The 21,710-nt window shown below is 39.2% G+C and overlaps 1 protein-coding gene across 1 annotated transcript in view; it reads right to left on the bottom strand.

Annotated features, from left to right (window-relative positions):
• MYH11 (myosin heavy chain 11) overlaps positions 1 to 21,710 on the bottom strand; it is a 65,315-nt gene that overhangs the window by 13,204 nt on the left and 30,401 nt on the right. Inside the window, exons 6-29 of the mRNA XM_009281630.1 lie at positions 21,080 to 21,100; positions 18,561 to 18,653; positions 17,546 to 17,609; positions 15,309 to 15,407; positions 13,963 to 14,106; positions 11,151 to 11,246; positions 10,647 to 10,765; positions 10,326 to 10,478; positions 9,792 to 9,965; positions 9,418 to 9,591; positions 8,816 to 8,930; positions 7,673 to 7,866; positions 7,382 to 7,503; positions 7,199 to 7,268; positions 6,894 to 7,054; positions 5,924 to 6,032; positions 4,877 to 5,008; positions 4,379 to 4,585; positions 3,860 to 3,997; positions 3,076 to 3,199; positions 2,456 to 2,627; positions 1,660 to 1,872; positions 1,371 to 1,515; positions 1,076 to 1,282 (exon numbers count right to left, since the gene is read on the bottom strand). Coding sequence (XP_009279905.1) covers positions 1,076 to 1,282; positions 1,371 to 1,515; positions 1,660 to 1,872; positions 2,456 to 2,627; positions 3,076 to 3,199; positions 3,860 to 3,997; positions 4,379 to 4,585; positions 4,877 to 5,008; positions 5,924 to 6,032; positions 6,894 to 7,054; positions 7,199 to 7,268; positions 7,382 to 7,503; positions 7,673 to 7,866; positions 8,816 to 8,930; positions 9,418 to 9,591; positions 9,792 to 9,965; positions 10,326 to 10,478; positions 10,647 to 10,765; positions 11,151 to 11,246; positions 13,963 to 14,106; positions 15,309 to 15,407; positions 17,546 to 17,609; positions 18,561 to 18,653; positions 21,080 to 21,100 — 3,246 coding nt within the window. The remainder of the gene's footprint in view (positions 1 to 1,075; positions 1,283 to 1,370; positions 1,516 to 1,659; positions 1,873 to 2,455; positions 2,628 to 3,075; positions 3,200 to 3,859; positions 3,998 to 4,378; positions 4,586 to 4,876; positions 5,009 to 5,923; positions 6,033 to 6,893; positions 7,055 to 7,198; positions 7,269 to 7,381; positions 7,504 to 7,672; positions 7,867 to 8,815; positions 8,931 to 9,417; positions 9,592 to 9,791; positions 9,966 to 10,325; positions 10,479 to 10,646; positions 10,766 to 11,150; positions 11,247 to 13,962; positions 14,107 to 15,308; positions 15,408 to 17,545; positions 17,610 to 18,560; positions 18,654 to 21,079; positions 21,101 to 21,710) is intronic.

The raw sequence follows: 21,710 nt of genomic DNA, 5'->3' as shown, positions 1-21,710 counted from the left end.
TAGTGGGCGTGGTGGTGTTGGGTTGACGGTTGGACTCGATGATCTTAGAGGTCTTTTCCAACCTTAATGATTCTATGATTCTATGAAATCTTAACTTTGAACAGGACCTGAATCTGCTCCTATGCTTCTGGGTCACCTCAAACACCAACAGTGTTTCTAGCTTAACTGGAATTCACAATTTTGCCATAAGTTTTCTGGACAATATGTGGGATTTAAGTCCTGTGGAACTAAATCCTACACACAAACTCTGCAGTGTCTGCACGTGTCATCTTTGTGACCCGTGTATTAAGACCCCCAAGGTCTAATGCCATTTTTGTCTAGTTTACCTTAGTATTTTATTACTATATATCAAAACCTAGTCATATTCGTAAGGCAATACTAGTATATTCCTTTCAATGAATTGCAAAGGGGAATGGGGATTTTTGTGGGTTTTCCTCCCTCTTCCCAATTTTGACAGAAGTTGATGCATTTTGATTATATTTTCTTACTTATCTACTAACTTAAAATAATAAAGAAAAGCTTACTGCTGCTATGAACAAAGTTGTAACAATAAGCTTGATTAGTATTGCTGGACATTTGAACATCTACGAAAGAACCATTTTAAATTATCTTTAGTTATTTCTTATTAGGCACTAAGTCATAGATAAGTGAGCATTCTCATTTCATTGTCATTTTTTCTGAGCACATATTATGTGTTTAATAGCTGTTTAATCCATTTCCAGAAGCCACATTCCTATCAATGTTCCCCACCACCCAAAAATGAATGAACAGAAAGAAACTCTGTAAAACATGCAGCACGGTTACTGAACCAGTGCTGGCATTACAGACTGCAATGTGTGCACAGGGATGGTGAGACTAAAAGCTCTCACTCTATGAGACAGAGTGGTTGTAATTGTTTAACTGTGTGATAATTGAGGTAGGAGTTCAAGGTAGGAACCCTACAGATTACAAAAAAATGAGTATTTCAGCTGAAGTCAACAGGGCCAGGATTCCTCCAGATATACCCTCACAGAACAGTATAAACTGGTCTTCTCAAGCCCAAGGTGTCACATCAAAAGGTCAAACTCCTTCCTACCTGTAACTTATGAACTTTTTCATTGAGTTCTGTCCGAACACGCTCTCCATCAGTGTATTTGGATTGTAACTCTTGCAGCTGTACTTCCAGCTTCTTCTTTTTGTGCTCCACATCTTGTTTGACCTGATTCAGGCTCCTGACTTCATTAACCAGATCAGCGTTGTCTTTCTCCAGTGTCTGTTTGGTCTTATCCAAGTTTGCTTTAGCCTACAATCATTAAGTGAAGAAAGATGATCTATAAAAGGAAGCCATGTTATCTAGTGGATAGTTTTCAATAAGATGGTTTTCTGTTTACCCGTTTAAATTGTTCCAGCTGCTCTGTTAGCTCTTCCACAGCTTGAGTGTGCTTTTGCCTCATCTCCTGGACCTGGGCTTCATGAGTTCGAGTCTCTTCATCCAGAGCTCTCTTCAGCACTGTGACTTCCTGTTCACGCTTTGCTCTGGAAGGTAACACACATAAATGGAGCAGCAGCAGATAAGAGTGTTCCTGTCACTGGGAAAATAGCACTACTGCACAGTTACTAGACAGTATTGTACTGAGCTTGGTGACATTTATTTTTGGCCCATGTGCTACGTCTCCATACCTGAGCTCTTGCTGGGTGGCTGTGGTATCCAAAGTATCCTCAAGCTCTGTCTTAAGAGCCTCCAGCTCTTCACCTAGGTCTCTCTTCTGTTTTTCTGCTTTGTTTCTTGCAGCTCTCTCAGACTCCAAGTCTTCCTGGAGATCAGAGATGTGAGATTCCAATTCACGGATCTTCTTGAGGGCATTGTTCTTCTGACTAGTTTCATCTTCAAGCCTGAAAAGAGAGTATTTCACTTTATATATTTAAAAAAAAAAAAATCATTTCACTTTGAGGAAATCAGTATACAGAATTTAAAGGTTTATAGGCTCTGTGCAAGGAAGTACCAAAGAAGGAGGGAGGACTGACGCAAAAAGGATCTCTCAGCTGTAATTTATCAGGACACAATGCCTGGAGATGCTGATCAGCCGATTCAGCAAAAGTTTTTGGTTGAGTGTTGTCCCTCTTAAATTTATACAGAAAACCTACTGAGACTCTGGAATGGATCGAGGTCAGACTCTTAAGTAATTTCTCTCTTTTGCCTATGAAGTATGTTGTTACGTTTCATTCTTTACTTGACAGCACTGCCAATGCCATTGGGAAGAGTTTTCATTGATATTTGGAGGTAAGATTATGTGTCTATGGGCAAACAATATTATAATTATTTTTTGCAAAAGGAAATTTGGAAAATGGGGAAAGCATGCAGGGAGGATGTAACTGAGAGATGAGATTCATGGCTGCAGCATTTCAGTGTCTGGGAAAGGGAGACACATGTTCCAGCCTGGGTTTTCAACCTGTGTGCAGGTTCAGGAGTGAATACCTGGCTAGAGCAGCCTGCAGCTCTTCCTCCTTCTTGGCTAATTGTGCCTTCAGCTCAGCAATTTGTGCCTGGAGCTCTGCGATTTGCTCATGTAGATCACCCGACTCCCCTTCCAACTTCCTCTTAATTTTCTCCAGTTCTTGTCTGCTCTTCTCTTCTTTCTTCAGTCGCACTGAAAAAGTAAGGATTTTGGTCATGGGAGTGCGTTAGTGCAAGGAGTCCTTAATCTGATCTTGAACTTAGGCAAAAAAAGTGTTCTGGCCTCCAGTGAGGCCATACATTTAACTACAAGTTACTGCATTTCTGAAGCAACATGCAATACCTTCCTGTCATCACTTAGTTCTAGCTACCCCAAAGAATCATTTATTTATCTTTCTCCAGAAGAAGCATTAATTTTTTCCCAATTTTCTCTCCTCTACTCTTTTGTATATTAAAAAAAAGGTATCTGTGGTTTATGCACCCTGGGGTGTTGGGGATTCTCCTGCACAAAATGGCTTCAGCATAATAAATTTGGCAAGCACCTCATAAATTTTTTAGAAGTTCTCTCCAGATCCTGTTTGTGTTTTTTTCTTGTATGCCAAGGTAAAAAATGTGATATAAACCACTTTTGTTCATGTTACCTTCGAGTTCTGAAATCATAGATTCATGTTTGTTTTTCAGCTTTGTAAGATTTTTGGCTTTTTCTTCTTCTTCTGCAAGATTTGTTGTTAGATCGCTTATTCTTTCCTCAAGGAGTTTTCTTTCCTTAAGAAAAATAAAATACTTCTGTTAACAAAAGCACCTGTTGTTGGTGATCATGAATCAACTCTTTGCCAACTAAAAATGTCCAAGATAATGTCTTTTTATGCTGTATTTCTTGAGATTGTAGTGATACATTTCAATTTGTCAATTACAGAGGAGCTGAGGAGTGGTGCCTACGACTTCCATATTCTCTAATCTGCTGCTTTTAGAATCTTGTACTCACTCTAATGGCTGGTAAGTACAGGGCCCAGTTCAGAGGAGCATCACCTTTCAAAAAGTACTGGAACACATGCTTACTTCCAGTTTTAATCATGAAGTTTGGCTGAAATTAGTTGAAAACCAAGAGAATTATTTACTCTGCTTGGGGCCAAGAAGACAAGTCTTCCACTGATTGTGCTTGACTGCTGTGGGTATTTTGCTTGAAGATGTTGTTACCACAACAGACCTCAAAACCAGTAGTTTTACACAATTTTGAATTGTTTAAATGAGCGTGGAAAAATTATCAGAAACTTGTTCGATAGAGGCTGGACTGACGGTCTGGTGAATCTGTACACCCATGAGACTACATAGTCAAGAGTATTCCTGTTGTTCTAGTGGAAGAGAAGGTTTTCTCTCATCTTGCACTATTTTCACAAAATAAGAAAATGGACCCACAATGCCTACCTTGGTTAGCTTGTTATTCTGATCTTCCATTATGAGAATATCATCTTCCATTTTCTTTATCTTGCCATCTGCTGTTACTTTTTCAAGTTGCAGTTTCTGCCTTGCAGCTTCTTCTTCTTCCAGCTGTTCCTCAAGGTCCTTTAAGGGGAAAAAGAAAGCCACAAAACATGAATGCTGGAAATAAAATACTGCTTAGATTATAGGAAATGTTGTGGGGTATGTTGTAGACTTTGTTGTTTTTAACAACAAAGAACTAGACAATCTGTAATGCTTGGTGATTTAGAAGGAAAGATTTGTTAAAATAATTTTTTAGAGAAAAGATTATTTAAAATTGAGATGGGGAAGAAGAGAACTCTGGAGGAAAGAGCATCAATTCATTGTTCTTACTTCAGTGGCACAGACACATATTCTACAGAGGGCTGCATAGCAAACGCTTTCATAGGATCTGAGGTTTGCCAGTCTCCATTTTTTCTCTGAGATACAAGTTATTGTCTGTATTTGTCACTTATGCTTCCTTACCAGCATTTGTTGTTGCATCTTTTTCTTTTCTGCTTGCAACTGCTGGCTGCGCTCCTCCTCTTCCTCAATTCTGGCTTCCATCTCGTGCAGAATCTCTTCCAGCTCTTGTTTCTTAGCAGCTAAACGGACCCTCATCTCTTCCGCTTCAGCATACAGTTCAGTTTCTGCCTGAAGCTGTTCCTGAAGGAGGTTCTTCTCTTCACAAAGCTACACAAATAAAATGGATAGGAAGTTAAGACTTGGGCTGCAAATTGCCCCACTGTGTCTTTTTACTAGATAGTCCTAGTGTACAGGCAGGCAGCTCTACCACAGGTTCTTGTGTGGATGTTAGGCCTCTACTGAAGTAACTGGGAGTTTGTCTGCACTGAACTTTTGTTCTGGACCGTTGCTGTAAATACAATCATGAGTACAAAGAAAAAAGACACCTTTATCGTAATAGCTTCTAGAAATGGTGAAAGAACGGCTAGCATTTCCCAGAGGCTCAGAGCTGTAAATCACCTGTGTGTGTTTCAGTTCCAGCTCCTTCAATTCACTCTCTGCTTTTTGCTGTCTTTCTTTAGTTTTTTGTAGTTCTTCATCCTTGGCCTGCATTTCTTCCTCTTGGCGGGTGACTTGCAGCAGTGGTTTCACCTGAAAATAAAAAGTTTTTTAAAGAATGTTTCCTGTCAGTATTTATGTTACTGAGCATGGTACTTAAAGGTGCCAGGCTGACTGGCACTAATGGTAGCACTGTCTGTTGTTGCTCAGGTAGTGGACAAATACTGTCCAGCCAAGCTCGATGTAGGCATCTTTAAACCAGCAAGCCTCAGCAGTGTTGCTTTTGGCCATCTCTGTGTTAATTCTTGGAGCCTTGTGCGCACCTCTGCCTCCAATAGTGTCACTTTTTTGAATGGCTTCAAGCCTGTTTTCATCCATTGATAATGTACAAAAGCTACATCTTCTGTACAGAAAGGCAATGTGCACACGCAGGTGTGTGTTACTGCCTGTTTCTGGTTGCAGAGGAGGTTGCTATCAATGCAAGTAGGAACAGTTTTCTGAATCCAAACTGAAGGCTATTGAAAAAAAAGCCAGGCCTCTTCAATAGACTTCAATATTCTATCAAATAGACTTGATTTGCTTGAGTGTCCAGCAGGAAGATGTTTAGTGTCCCAGTTAGGGAACTCCTGAGCTGCTGAGTCCCCCATAGGTATGTAACTCCGCATGTTCACAAAATTCAGTTTTACTCTGTCTTCTCATTATATACCCCTGTGAAACTATTTCATTTTTGGCAATTAAAAAAAGTCCCCAAACATACAAAATCTTTTATGAATCTCTGCCTAACTAGTTTGTTTTATTCTCAAGCTAGAACTAACTTTAATGTTAATGGCATTATGTAACTATCCAGAGTATCTCTAACCCAAAATTTTGTGAAGCTATGAGGCTCTTGCCATCAGCTGCAATGGACTTTGGAATAAGGAGTGTGCCTGACATGACATGCCTCGGTATCTTGCGCATTTAATTTCTTTTGGAAAGCTGAGGTGAGATTCACCGATAGCAGTCACTCACTTTAGTGAACAGTCTCCACCATTGCCAGTTCCTCAGCTTCAGGTAAGCAGCACAATTTCTTTGGATAACCTTCATTGCAGTCAGCTGTTGCTGTCTCTTGGCAAAGGCTCTGCCGTTAAAAACATAAAGCAAATTGGTTCAGCCTGAGAATACAAGGTGTCTGCAAGATACACACATTAAGCAAAGAAACTCTGGCATGAGAGCCTGCTGATTAGCCACATGATTTGAGAAGTCTGGCACAAATTCTTTTGTCACTTAAACAGTGCCTGTGCTTTCTTGAGGAAAGGTGATAATTGTTTAGCTTTCTGGTATTTTATTTAGTCTTCTGTTTTTTAGCTGTTTGCACTCCATAGGTAGGTCCAAACCACAAAGTATAGATCTAGTTCTGGATGTGAACACCTTTCCAGAGTACACAGGCACTCAGAACTTGCATTGATCATCATTCTTGAAACCTATTATATTTACATTTCTTTGCTCGGCAATTTGAAAGCCTTGGCAGTATGCAGAAAAAGGGCATTATTGTTAATGGTTTTGTGATGTACATTAACTGAGATCATGCTAGATGATCAGTGCTTCATGCCCAAGATGTGCAAGAAATTATTTTATGTTTTGCAAATGCCAATGGTGCTGCTACTTGTAATAGTGCATAAAACTCCAGTCATAGGCTAGGATGCTCCTTCTCCCACTTGTACAAACACATGTTTAAATGATGGGTCACTGCCTCAGAGAGCTTACTGTACAGAGGGTGTAAGTAGCCTCACAATGTAATTGCTTCCCTGTAATTATACTAATAAGCCTCTTCTAGGCAGGAAGTAAGTCCTTTATTGGACACAAGTTGAGTTCTAATGCAAGACAAATAATAGGCAATAATAAAATGTCTTAATATCTTCAGTTTGTTGTACAGAAAACTAAAGGCTACCGTAGATACTCTGCTGCAGAAGACATTCTTTTTGTTAGTACGTATTCTTACTTTCTTGCTAGGTAGCCTCGGCACTGAGCCTGGAAGGCGATAATAACGTCTGTGATCTTCAGGTCTCTCTCTTCTTCCAGGTGAGCCAGAACGCCAGTTCTGAAGAAGATTTTACTCTGTCCAATTCTGTACAAGTTGGGATCAAGTTCTAATGCTTTGATCTGGAGAAAAACAGGGATATTTGTTAACTCCAATGCTGAGGTTTAGGGTATTAAAAATTACTTCCCATTTCTGTTCGCTCTCAACAGCTTTTATATAAGAAGTATAGACCTGATTATCAATAGGATCAAAAATGCTTTCCTCACCATCAGTATGCAAGCCTGCTTCCCATCCATGAATCCTTTAGGAATAGCACTTGCAGCAAGAATTTCATATCTGCCAAAAGACGTTGATGTTAGGGAGGTTGAAACACATCAGATTATTTTGTACAGACAAACGTATTACACCACTATTAAACTCAGAGTTAGGACCAAGTGAGGGATTCCTACCGCTGACGGAACTCCTGGAAGACAATCCTGTTAGGGAATCCCTGCCGGCAGATACGAATACCTTCCAAGACACCATTGCAGCGCAACTGCTCCAGCACTAAATGGGCATCAAGTTTGCCAGCCTGAAAAGGGAACAGAAAGTATTTTTACCGCAGTAGAAATTTACAAAAATGTTACTGGCCACATCTCTATGTTTGAAGACATCATTCAGCTCTGCGATGTGCTGGTACAGTGAGCAGCTCGACATGGATAATGTGCCAAGAGTCTGAAAACTGAGCATTTGAAATTTACCCTTTTTTCATGATTTGGAATGATACAGCGGACAAAGTTGGGACTGGTATTCCTTAAGGTGGTCATCAGTTTGGTCAGCTGCTCCTTATAGAGTTGTCCAACAGTACGGAACATGCCTTTCTTGGTTTTTGAAGCACTAGGGAGTGAGCTTTCAGTCATCTTGGCCATCTGGTCTAGCCCAACTATACGGTCCACTGAAATATAAGAGAAAGTATGAATGGAATTGCTTATACAAACTGTCCTCATCTCACATTACACCTATCGCTGGCATTGTTAAACTGCAACTTCCCAAAGAGAACCAATATATTTTTGATGCAGTAGAAGCGTACTAACAAAAATACTAGAAGAGCCTTCTGGGTAAATAGTCTACTTCTGGCAAACATGAAAATGAGGATCTTTCTTTGTTAACTATTGACAGAATGGAGCGACTGAATACACAGAATATATTTTATTTTATGTTTGCTTTAAAAAGACAGTCCTTCTGCAAAATATCTGATTGGTAGGTTGGTGTCAGAACCAGGAACAACAACATCTCTTGACTCCCATGTGTTACCCAGTGGTTCTCAAAGTCTAGCTAATAATCTCCTTCAGTTATTTGATAATTCAGAGCCACCTTGCTGGTGTTTGCATGCACATTTATGTCCATATATTAAATATTTATACTGTAGTATATGTGTTACAGAGCCATATAAACTTTTTAAAAACAAAATGTTTTATATGCATACAGACATTCTTCTGAGGGAGTTTAGTTGAGATCATACATCGCTGGAGAGAACTGTGCAGGACTTCTGGGAGAGGAGTGTGTAAGGTAAGTCAGTAAGTCATAAAACCCAACAATAACTTGTATTAAATGAGGTCTGCAATATCACATATTCAGCAGTGTTATAACAGTGTCATGAATAATTTTTATTCTGTTGCTGAATAATATTAACTAAGGAAATTTTTTGATAGTGCTTAAAACTATCTAATGATGCTTTCCATAAATATGTCTTTAGAACACATTATTCTTGTTTCTTAGTTCAGTCTCTTCTATGCTTATCATTTTGACACTTGTGTCCTGCCAGCAAGGGATGGCTGTCTAAAAGTTCTAGTAGAAGCTTCTCCCTTTAAACCACGTTACTGATTTAGAGTTGCAATTCATACCGTCTTTCCAAAGGTCTGCTACCAATTTGTCTGAAGACTGGTTCAGCAGAGAAGTCACATTGTCATTTAGCGGATCCATGTTCTTTGTTAGCCAGGAAGTTGCATTGTAGGTAACCTGCAGGAAACAGTGCTACATCAAAAATCTGTTCTTGATAAAGATATCTGGAGTGTCCAAGAACACAGGGCACTGTATTAACACAAAATCATACAAATAATAATAATGTGAAAAGCTTTCTATGGTTGAGAGCTCAGTTGAGTATTTATTCTTACATGTACTAGCATCTAAGAAGCTTTTTGCAGACATATCCATGGCAGGGCACTTGCCCTGCCTTTAAAAAATCTGCTTGCTAGAAAGGAATCCGAATTACTTGGATTTTCAGGAACCCCGGTGCTGGTTATTTTTGTTTTCATGTGAGCTTAGCACAACCATGAACATTTTGCAAATCTTATTTCATATGTTATGTAATTGAAACACTTAATATGTACATTATACAATGAAAGCTGTCCCTTATCAGTGCAACTACCGGATTGTTTCTTTTTTAGCACCTGGGCATCAAAGAATCAAAGTTCCCTAAGTCAAAATAGCTCACTCTGTCCAGTACCTTTCCTGCGTAGTGCATTATACAGAACTCAGTTTTATCCTTGAGTTGCTTGGGCTTCTGGAATTTGGGATGGTTGCCTTGTTCTTGACATAGTTTCTCCACAAAGGATGTGTCAGTAGCTTTGGGGAACCAGCACTCTTCATCCAGCAGAGCCAGGACACCTGGAGGGTTGGTCTGCAACGTGAGCAATATCAGATCAGTATTGTCACAGGCAGAGACAAAGAAAGAGCACCACCTTTTTTATCCCTTATGTTACAAATCCTCCCAGGCAACAAAGGATCTGAAATGCCTTAAATGGCTCTCTTATTGTACTGATATATAACTGACCCCGATGCAACCTATGTAGTATCCCACTTATAGAGATGTAATCTTACTGGTCTTTCAATCAGCTCAATGCAAGGTTGCAGGTCAAGGCCAAAGTCAATGAAATTCCATTCAATGCCCTCTCGCTGGTATTCCTCTTGCTCCAATATAAACATTGTGTGGTTGAAAAGCTGCTGAAGTTTCTCATTAGTGTAATTGATGCACAGCTGCTCAAAGGAATTGATCTGTGAAGAGGAAAAAAGTGAATTTCTAATGTTAGAAAGAGACCTTCAAGAGGGAACTTAAATGACAAGATGAAAATTGCTATAGTTTTCTACTGCTGTAGAAAGCAGACCCTGGCTCTAAACCCTGAGCCCTGCAGAAGCCCAGCAGGAGTATGCTGCCAGCCCCTAGCCCTCCCTGCCCAAGGGAAAGGCAAGCAGCCGGGTGTAACAGGCCTGTGGTTCATGTTGGCCACAGGCTGCTAGCCAGCTTGAAAGAACCAAATTGTTTTTGTGGCTCTGAACTTAGATTTTTGTCATCTTATAACCAAACCATTGCATGATAATAAGGAGTTTAGCCAACTTGTGTCGCACAGTACATACTTCAAAAATCTCAAATCCAGCAATATCAAGGATCCCCAAGAAGGAAGCGCCTTGTCTTTTTGTTTTATCAAGAGCTTTGTTTACACGAGCTAGAATCCAACGGAAAAGACGTTCAAATTGTGCCTTGGCCAAAGCCTCTATGGCAAAGTCCGCCTGAAAAAAAGAAGAGAAAATTGTAAGTGAAAGAAGAAACCCAATTAGCTGCTAATTTCTGTAGAGATAATGAGACAGAAAACTGACATTTCCCTTTAGACAAGGTATAAGAAAAAAAGAAGAAAGGAGAATAGTTTCAGGAGAGCTGAGCAGACTGCAAGTAGATACCTGCTCTTTGGTCTGAGCTTTCTGAACAACATCTCGTCCTACTTTGATCCTTGGGGTTAGAATAGATCTTGTGAAATCCGTCACATTAATCCCCATCAGGTGACACACTTTTTGTGCAGCTAGAATAAAAGAGAGATATTTTATTTCAGATTGAATTTGCTCTTAGCCAGTCAGTAACTGTGAATATGAGCAGCTCAGCAAGCATGTGAAGTTATTTATCTATCTTAAAAGCTCCTCTATTGTACATACAAGAGATGCCACTTGCCATAAAAGTATTATTCATGATCCAAGCAGCAAATTCACTGTTCATCAATTTATGGATTCAAGATTACTAGAAAAAGTAATGATGAATGAGCTGATTTTAAGTATGGTATATCTTTTAAAGCCTGTGAAGTATATATGGAATAACAATTAAATAAAAAATACTGATGAAGAGTGCTTATTCAGCTGCTATTTTATTAATTTTTTAATGTTAACTGATTTTTTTTAAGTGGCAAATCATACCAGTATTGTCTGGCATAGAAGCTTGATCAGTGTTTCTCTCCTTCTTGAAGACAATATTACCCAGTTGTAGGACAGATGAAACAACCCTCAGTATAGCTGTAAGAGAAAGATAATATAAATGAGGGACAGAATGGACACATTTTGAAAGCTCTATTCTCTGCAATAATGAAGATTCATTCTATTGCCTATGGTAGTCTGTACCTCTATGGAAAGAGCTACGTTTGCTTTAAAAGACTGTGCCATAAACTGCAGGAGTTTGGGAGCTGGTTGAGCAGCATCTCAACAATCTGTGCAGTGGACTAAACAGGCCAGTCTGGGAACACCAGCACATCCAAGCTAAGTTGTGCTGGCTCCCCAGGCAGACCCCCAGGTCTCAGGAATTCATCTCCCACTCACAGTGGCTTGTAGCATCTTCCCTGCTCACTCACTTGACAATCTGTATCTCTGTCTTTAAAATAAATTAAAAAAAAAATCTATGGATTACCAGCAGCTTCAAAAATGTGTGGCACTTCTGAAGCCCCAGTTATGCAGGAACATGTGGATATTTAGTTGTGCAATTAAAATCAAATTTATACAAATCTTTGAAGGATTAATGTCAAAGTACAGAAAAGTAATTGATTAATATTTCATTACTAAAATATATATAAATGTGATGTCGCCTAACTTCAGGTAGTAAAATCTACTGATATGTTATAGATGAGATTGTATGAATCTAGGGAGTTCTATTTGTTTATTTGGTAAGCTTACACAGGAGAAGAATACTGTCCTAATGGGCTTATACTTTAGAGCATGAAATCAAAGGCGTTCAGACAGTAATACGATGACTCCTGTTGTAATGGAGAATGCTGCTGTCAACACCAATACACATGCCCTGGCAGGAGAATGAACCAGTTTTCATCAGTCACATCATCTGAATTTACCAAGGCTGGGATTTGCATTGCTGTCTTGCAAGGCAAGACTTTTTTTTTCTCAGCATCCCTCAGTCATTGATGCAGGGGCGGGATGTGACGGAGCTCTGCTCCTGGCTGCCACAGCTCGTCCAAGGCTCAAGTGATGGGGTGACGCTGTTTCTGCCACCAGGTGTCACTTGGGGCATGGCAATTTGCATCCGTGGGCAATGCACACTGGCATGCATCAGCTGAAGCCCTGCACACTCCTAGGAACAGTGAGAGGTAAAAGCTGTGCAGATAGATGTCGCTGGTAGGCCCACATTTTCAAGATAGTTTAGTTGTTGGTTCATGCTCTTTGTTTTTATTTCTCTTTTTTCTGAATCAGTGAATACAAATATGAGCTATTTGAGTCTGTTCCATTTCTTTCAAAATTAAATCAGAATATTTTGCAACTTTTTCATGCTAGTTGTTGGAAAATTCTGAAAAAATGGCTTTAAATGGTCATTACTGTTGTTAGAGCTGGCTTGAATTCAGTAGTCTGTTCTGGGTATGTATGGACTTCTTCTAGTGAGAAATCTTCCCTTTCATAAACACGAATTACCTTTCAAAACACCACGTTATAGTACTTTTGCATGCTGACAACTGCACCGATGCTGTGGAATTCAAATGGGTCAGGAGCGCATGCCATGTTCCTCCTACAAGCAGGTCTCTGGAACTTCTAAGTAAAAGCCTTGCAATTCTTCATTCAGACGGACAGCAAACTATTGTGACAATTATTTTATTTGATTTGTGTTTAAATTACTCTATAGAGCTGCCCTGTGCATCACCACGTGTTCTGTGCATCACAGAGGTAATTTCTCTTTGATGATATGTACTCTATTTTCCAATATAGGTGGTGATTCTTCAATATTTCTTTCACTGTGTTTCCAGCAAGTGCTGCCAGCTTAAATGTTTGAAGGAGGTGCTTTGCAAAAAGTTTTCATTATTGGCTTCAGCTGCTCCCACCGGTACCCTCTGCAGCAATGGGAAAAGGTAGGCCACTGTAGTAATTTTTTTTAAGTAGAACTTTTCTAACAACAACCTAAAAGCAGTAGATCGCAATTAGATCTCCTTGCAAGTCAAGAACAGTCACCCTAATACTCACAAGACTTCCTGAAGCATCGCCCTGTTTAATACAAAGGTGGCAATGATTCCAAGGAGGCTGTAGTATTTTGTGTCATGGATCTATGACAGCAGTTTCAGTGTCTTTACTGCCAGTCTGTTCTCAGCCCCTGCTATCCTCCCCCCAGATTCCTGCTGCTGGTTTATGTTGTCTTCAGGCACTGTACTGCCACCAGTTCGGTTGCTTGTTGTTACTGGCTCTGACCATGCTGCTTGTGTTATGTGATCTTGATCCTGTGTTTAGATCCTGCCTTGATCTTGTGTCTCCTGATCATGCAGAACTAAGTTCCCATATTATTCTTAAGGTCAGGTAGAAACGAATCTGTGCTTGAGAAGTTTCGCCTTATGAGAGAACCTTCATTCTCTTTCCATGAGACATCTATGGTTTAATTAATCTAATACTTCCTGAGAAGGAGGGAAATCTACGGGCACTAATTCACAGTGCACTTCTTAGAAACAGTAGCTAGGTAACGGTTGGTAATAGTTTTACACAGAGGAAACAAGAGGCCAAGAGTTTAAATAACATGGGTACATTTAGAATCCTCCAGTTGGTGGTTCATGCAAGATCACACTTCTCCAAAGAAACATGGACATAAAATCTAAATAATCTTAATTTTCTTATATGAATGTAGAATCTTACTTCATACGTATATTTTGCAAAGTGATTATTCTGGACAGAATTAACCTCTGTGCATTTGCATCTCTATATAGTGTCACTTGCAGATGTATACCTTGAATACAATCTTGCTAACAATTCTCACCTATCTGTTCCTCCTCAGTAAAGCCCATAATTGTCATGGCTTCCAAGGTCTCCTGGAACATCTCATCATCTTGTTGAGCAGGAATAGGCACGTGGCCATTAGACAGAAAGGTATAATTGCTGAAGCCTTCCAGCAACAGATCACCTAAAAAGCAACGAAGACAAGCTTTACTTAAGTGCATCAATTTAATGCTCTTGGTTCATGAATTCTCCCAATGAACAACAGGAAAAAAACCAGTGTTTTCACCAAAGGAAGACTCTGCTTGTATGAGGAGTTTAGGGTTTTATGGTGCACAAATGTTTTCAAAATAACTCTTCATTTAGCAAGCTTGATTGTGTTAAGTTTCCAGTTTTCATTAGTAACTGAGGAATGTCTCTGCCCCTCAGTGGAATTTTGCACCCTATGGACTCAAATCTGAGCCATTCTTCCCAAAAGTCTTTCATTTAACACCATGTGTAACCTACTCAGAATTACACCTCTCCCTGTGGGGATTCATATCAGGTAATACTAAGAATGGAACCAGGTAACAACCATAGTGGGCCAGACCAAAAGACCCTTCAGCCCTATACTGTGGCCAACAACAGATTCTTAGGTAAGGAGCGTAAAAACCAGGGAAAATACAGAGTTATCCATTGCTTTATACATTCTTTGGCAACCAGTGATTTAGGGAAAGATGTCATATTTGAACCATATATGATGTTCCAATATCTAATGTTCCATGTCTAATCCTTTTTTTTTGGATCCACTTACACTTTTCACCTTCTCAACGTTCTGAAGCTATGGGTTTCACAGTGCAATAATGTGCTGTGGGAAAGACATTCTCTTAATTTATTTTAAAACCACAAGCCAATATTTTTATTGGGAACCCCAATTTCTTTCATGTAAAAAATGAGTAATTCTTCCCTATTCATCTTCTCGATATCATTCAAGATGGGATCTGAATGGGTTTACATGTCCTGTAAATTGAAACATCCTGTAAACTGCAAACAAGGCTCAAACACCACAAGCCAATATTTTTATTGGGAACCCCAATTTCTTTCATGTAAAAAATGAGTAATTCTTCCCTATTCATCTTCTCGATATCATTCAAGATGGGATCTGAATGGGTTTACATGTCCTGTAAATTGAAACATCCTGTAAACTGCAAACAACCTGGCTCAAACAGGTGGACATAAATTGAAGCTTTCTTATAATTCACCTGAGAGAATTATTTTCTATAGCTAAAGATTTGTTCATTATAGAAAGGATTGAATGACATACCATTAAAGAAGTTAAGATAAATTACTTAAGTAAGCCATTGCTCAGACTGTTCGATGAGATCTAAGAATCATTAGCAAGTAACTTACTTCTCATTTGTTCAGAAGCTCCAGCAATCAAATAGTAAAAGATATGAAACGTTCGCTCATCTTTAGCCTGACGAATAGCACGGGATTTTTCAAGCAAATCTGTTTGTCAAGTGTGTTAAAAAAAATCAGTAACATATTTCAGTCCTCCCTTAATTGTGCCATCAGCCTCAGAACCATCAATAGCATTGCTGAAATATTGCCACGAGCTTGTCTACCATGAACATGCGTCTAATTCTGTGGCAGGAGCTCTCGTATTGGTAACATTCTCACCACAATGAGTAGATCAATTTCCTACCTCTTATTGTATGGTAAATGCTGGTAATCATGGTAATAAGCACTACGATAGACATAAATGCTTCTGAAATCAAATATATAAAAATAGTATTCACAATATAATTCAAACCACTTTTAAAATGAGGTACCAATATAATCTTTTCAACATAAGGTGGGGCTGCTAGACAAAAGCTCTTGAGGCCAGTATTGTAGGTATAAAAGCAATAAAAGCAAATTTTATTTATGGTCCATTTTTGTGACTCTAAACTACTAAAAATGAAGTTGGCAACAGTGTAAGTATTTCAGTATCAGTCAGTGATTCACTTTTTTAAAGCTATAGTGCTATAGATAAAACTTCAGTTAAGACCAAAAAAATTAAAACCTGATTTTTTCTAAAGATCACTTGTCAAAATAAAAGCAGAAAGATAAACTGTTTGTTGTTTGATGCTACACCCAAGAGATATGGTCCTTCTTCATAGCTGCATCTTTCTTTCTCATTTATTGGAGCAAGCAGCTCTTTCTCTATGCTCATCTGAGCATAGAGAAGCAGCACTGAGGAATCTAGCTACATATTAATTTGTTCATTAAAACACGCTGTCTCATAAACATAACCAAGGGAAGAGGCAACAGTACTTGGCAAGCAAAGTCAGGCTGAGCTGAATTTCTCTGATATGTCTGTACTTTCTTCCTGAAAATATACATTGAGGTTATTGCTATATAGCTCACTGCTCTGGGTGAGTCATTTGAAACAGCAGGGCAGTATTTAGCATCCAGAGCAGACAAGTGCTCTGGAGATATCTAGCACTTGATGCTATCTGGGGCATCAGCACTGGCAAAATATTTGCTTCACTTCAGTTGAGTGAGTTTCCAGAACATGTAATTTCTGAGCATGGCAGTTTAACAAAATATGCAGAGATCAAGTCAATTCCAGGATAAATTGTCCCTTGGTTTGACAAAGGGAGAGGAACTGTAAGGACCCTTAGACAGCTCTTTTGGCTGCACCAGCTTCTTTGGCTTTTCCTGTCTCTTTTGTCTTTATTAATATAAAGTCTTTAGAGGGGTGGAAGGGAAAGGTATATTACTTTTATTAAAATGACCCTTCAATCTCCCAGACATGAACTAGAAAGCTATCATACTAAGTATCATATAGACTTCTCCCTTAACAGGTTATTCTCAATGCTTTTTCTTGGAATGCCTCTATCCCAGTACAACATATATGACCTTTGCTATACCTAAACAGCAGGGGACGTGCAGCCACAGGCTTGATCATTCAGTCTCCAAGGCTGAGGACCCTTCTCTTACAGAAAGCAGGGTGCACAGGGCTGAGGGTGAGACCGTACTGAGCATCTGGACTTCATCCCAACATATGGTCAGGACCAGGACAAAGTGCCAAACCTGGACTTGAAAACTGGGAAGCACTTTCCAAGTTTCTGGGTAAACTGTAGCGGTAATACCAAGCATTCAGTGTTTTTTCAAAGTGCCTGTCACAGCACCAGTAAGAAACAGTAAAGTTTCAAAACTTTTTATGCAGCTGGAAATGTAGACCACTGGGAACTGGAGTGACCCATGCAGGATCACACTGATACGAAACAAAACGACCGCATAGCTCTCAATATCACATGCAATCTTAATCACAAAACAATCTTTTCCCATTATCTTATTATTGGGACTCTGCTTTTAAAAACCCCTGCCGTTGCCGTAGGTATGGTGCTTCCATTTTCTGAAGCTGTATATGGGGAATAGCACACTTTCCTATAGCTGAGAAAACAGACCTGAAAATGTAAACATGAGAGTAAGACAAACTGAAAAGCTGGTATCAGCATAAATGGAGCCACTTCCCTCCATCTTTGTTTATACCAGCCTCAGCAATATTTGCCTTTCTTAGACATGCAGTGGAGCTTGTTTATCTTACTTCCTTCTGCTCACCCTAGTTAGCTTCCAGTGCAGCTCACTGAAAAGGATACAAGTCTCTATGTTTGCTCCGACAATGTAGCCTGTCACATCAAAGTTGATGCGGATGAATTTGCCCTGTGAATGAAAAGAAGATCTAGATTGGGCTGTTCTTCCAGGTTATGCCAGGTTTTCCAACATTAGTATTTAGCCTGTTTAATAAGACATGTACATCGTCCTCTTAACAATAACATGCTTGATTCCCTCCTGCTGGGGCAACCCATGGAAAAGCCTGAAAGGAAGTGAACTTCTCTGATATTCCCTCTGCAGAGATTTGCCCCCACATTTCGTTCAGGCACTTAGAGGGAAAGGAGTCCTCCCTACTGGACCAGGCTTTGGAAGCTGGGGATATGACAACATCTATTTTCTACTTTGATTTCCACAAGTTCAATGAGGGAATAGCATTGGATCTGCATAACTCCCTCAGCTAAGGTTCATCTGTGTGGATCCCTGAACTTTGCAGGGAGAGAGCAGAGGTGGGAGAGGAGGGTCTGCAGGGAAAACAAGCGTTTGCCAGCACTCCCAGGAAAAAGTGTCATCAAATAGTGACAGCCCTCAGCTCACATCATTCTAACTTGAATCCGTATGACTGTTTTTTCTTTCTCTCCAGTAGTTTTTAATTTAATATATTAACCTCTCTTGCTAAATAACAGTCACACCTTATAAGATATATGCTCAACATATATCTCATATGGTGCAAAGGAAAAGAAAGTATAGATTTTGTTTGCAAATATTCTGAAGGTGGATATGTCCTGGAGCAGGAACTGACTCTGGAAGGCCACACATAGACTGCTAAATTGTGAGACGACAATGGTATTGTCAAGTTTGAGCTTGATCTTTAATTTTCTATAAGGCCAAATTCCTATTTCAGAGAGGAATTCTATACTGTTTTTAAGGGACTCATTTTAAGACGCTCTTTAGAGAGAAGCACTGATGAGGGCCACTCTCATCATGTTTTAAAACACGTTGTGTTTTAAAAGATGCTGTACCTCCCCCCTACGTAGACCCAACTGGATTTCTCCTACTTACGAATCTGGAGGAGTTGTCATTCTTCACTGTTTTGGCATTTCCAAAAGCTTCAAGAATAGGGTTTGCCTGTAGAAGCTGTTTTTCCAGCTCACCCTAAAATTCATTCAGACACAGTTAACCCTAAACTTCACAATTACTTAATTTAAACCAACGTATGTTCACTGGAGAAAAATGTGAAAGACAATTTAAGCCTCTAACTTTTTTTTGCTGAATACTGCACTTCATGTGGATTTGTTTTCATTCTCTGTTAATCTTTGTGTTTATATATTTGTGCAGTTGACTGCTATCCTGTATACACGACCCTTTTCCAGCCCTGTTGCCTGTGACAGATCAAAGTCTATTAATCTGTTTAGCATCACGACTGGCCTTTCTTAAAAAAAAGGGTCATTCAATGTCAAATATATTTTTTTTTCCAGTTTAATATGATTTTTAGAAGGGATATTCTTAAAGGAACCTCTAGCATGACTTTTTCAAGTTAGTTTATTGAAATCCTTTGCTAGCAAATGACAATGTAATTAGAATAACTTGCCGAGAATCATTTTAATGTAATGCAGCACAAAGCTACAAAGCAGATTTCATCAAGTCTATTAATAATGATCCATGCAAGGCTATTTAGGTTAAATATGGAAATGCATTGATTTATTTCAAACTAGGATAATGAATTCTCATGCAAACACACAAACTTCATATTATATTGTTAATTGTGATTGGTAATTGCTAATGAAACAAATCATGCAATGAAACAAGCATGCATTTAATACTCCTATTTCTAAACAAATCAATGAAGTTGAAAAAATCCTTTGCTTATGAATACAGCTTTTTTGAACTTTTCATTCAGCTCTATCCTATGAGGTCACTCACTTTCACGTTTGCTTCTTTTCATCCTATTCTTTGAGTACTACTCTGCAATAACATGCATTATTTCAAATAACTCACCCTGAAAAGGAAAAAGTCCTTGATAGCTAATAGGATATAATTTAAATAATTTTAATTAGAAAATAAGGCAATATTTAGGTTGAATCTAGGGGAAATAATTTGGAAAATGAAAGTGCTTCCCAATTAATGTGCAAAACTGGTAACCTTTTTCTGCCATTCCTGAATGTCTTGTAACTTATGTGGCAATGATGAGAACTGTCTCAAAAATATCAGTAAAAAGCAACAGATTGTTAGCAAATGGCTAAACTTATCTGCGTGGTCACGAGACGGGAGAATGAGCACCTTCCTGAGAGCATAGATCTTTCAAGAGCTAAGGCATGTATCAAGACTGCATTTTGAAAAAAAGAAAAGAAAAACCCCACCAAAAATCCCCCCAAACTTACTACCTAATAGTTGAAGGAAGAGGGAAGGAAGATTTCCAAACAAGCTAATACAGGAGTCCTAGAATAAGTCATGAATTCCGAAAAGTCCGTGAAGTTTCTCTGTACTGAGCAACTCTTTCCAGTTGCACTCTGTAGACTTAAAAACTCCACTATAAGCATAGGGTGTTGCTGAAATCAGATGGTGACAACTAAAATAGAGCCTTGTCTAAGGCTAAACTGAGACAGATACCACCTGCTTCTAGTGAGAACTGAACTATGCCATAAACTCGGAGTATAAAACTGTGGCTCCAAATTACTAGCATTTTATGCAGCTGTAAGTCCACTGAACTCCAGTGAGTTGCCTATGCCAGCAATGAATTAGTTTTTTTGCAGAGAGCTTGTCAAATGAAGTACTAAATTAACTAAGGGGCAACACATTGCCCTTTGTCATAGCCAAAGTCTGAGAGGCAGCAGTCAGAATGGGGGAAAAAAGACCCCATTAAAAAAAAAAATCCCATTTGCCTGCCACAGAAACAGAAAGAATATGCCAGCAAACCTGCCTGTATTCCCAAAGCATTGGTATGCTGGTATGGCACACCACAGTACAGGAGGGCCTAGGAGGGCCTGTAAGAAACTGCCCTAACAAACACACCTGCAGACACACGCTGCAGTGGGAATTGCTCTGTTACACATCATAGCAGCAAGCTAAGAACATGCTAACTTTTGTGGATGTGAACAATTCTCAACAGTTACATGAAAATGTAGAATTGAAAGCAATATCAAATGGAAAGCATGCAGCCAACCAAAGCAATCAAACACCGTGAGGTTTAGGAATTATTTCACAACAGTCCTAAAAAGTTCAACCTGAAGCACAGAAAGCATTTGGGTATTTTCATTCAGAAATCACATTGCTCAATTTCAGGCTGAGTGGCTCTTTCAGGATCGTGGGACATTTCATTCAAACTATGGCAATTTGAACACACACATATAGAAGAGAGTGATATTTGAAAGATGACCCTGCCTGTGTCAGACCTCATTCTTTACCATGGAGCCTGACACAGTTAGGGTTGATTTGTGAGAGCATTTGGCGCTATTGTTGCTTTTTATCATATCATACAATATATTTCAACAAAATCTCTCTCAAATTTTCGAGGTGCAACAATAGCATGCAGATCTACACTCAGTGCCTTAAACACACATCAAAGAGTCTAAGTTACTCACGTAAGAAAAAGATGGACCTTGCTGTATTGAATAACGTGGTATAAAACAAGTGTCAGTATCATTTCCATTACACAGACATTTTTATTGTTTTTCCTGTATTAAAATAACCAATACACAGTTTCCATGCAAATAAACCAGGAATACAAATACAAACAATCTATTGCAGACATACCAAGAGTACAAATACCATTAACATATATAGAGTATTTTAACTGAAGGAAAAAAAACCCTGAAGTAAAGGGATGGGATTTGGATCCAGTCCCAGGTTAGTCTCCCAGGACCAGACAAGGACAGATATTTTTATGGTAAATCCCCAGTTCTTCTCTGGTGCAACTGAGGCATTTTGTTATTCGTTATTTTTTAATGACTGAAATTGCAGCGTCAGTAGTCCCGGTCACTGAATTACTATTTGTCAGCATGTTATAGAACAACTTAGACTTTCTCTCAGCTCCCATCTGGTGGATATTTGCCTTCAGGTCTGTCTCAGGGCCAGTTTGATCCTGAGACTCACGTCTCGGGATCAAAGAGGTCAGCAGCAACTGCAGTTACATGCCCGTTAGGAATGGCCTTGAAACCACAAGTTCATTTCCCCCAGCCACTCACTGAGCAGGGACCCAGTAGGAAGAAATAA

The sequence above is a fragment of the Aptenodytes forsteri genome, unplaced genomic scaffold, assembly GCF_000699145.1.
Source record: "Aptenodytes forsteri isolate BGI_AS27 unplaced genomic scaffold, ASM69914v1 Scaffold84, whole genome shotgun sequence".
In the NCBI taxonomy this organism is placed as follows: Eukaryota; Metazoa; Chordata; class Aves; order Sphenisciformes; family Spheniscidae; genus Aptenodytes; species Aptenodytes forsteri.
Note: the sequence above shows the minus strand (reverse complement) of the source record. Positions and strands in the feature narration are given on the sequence as shown.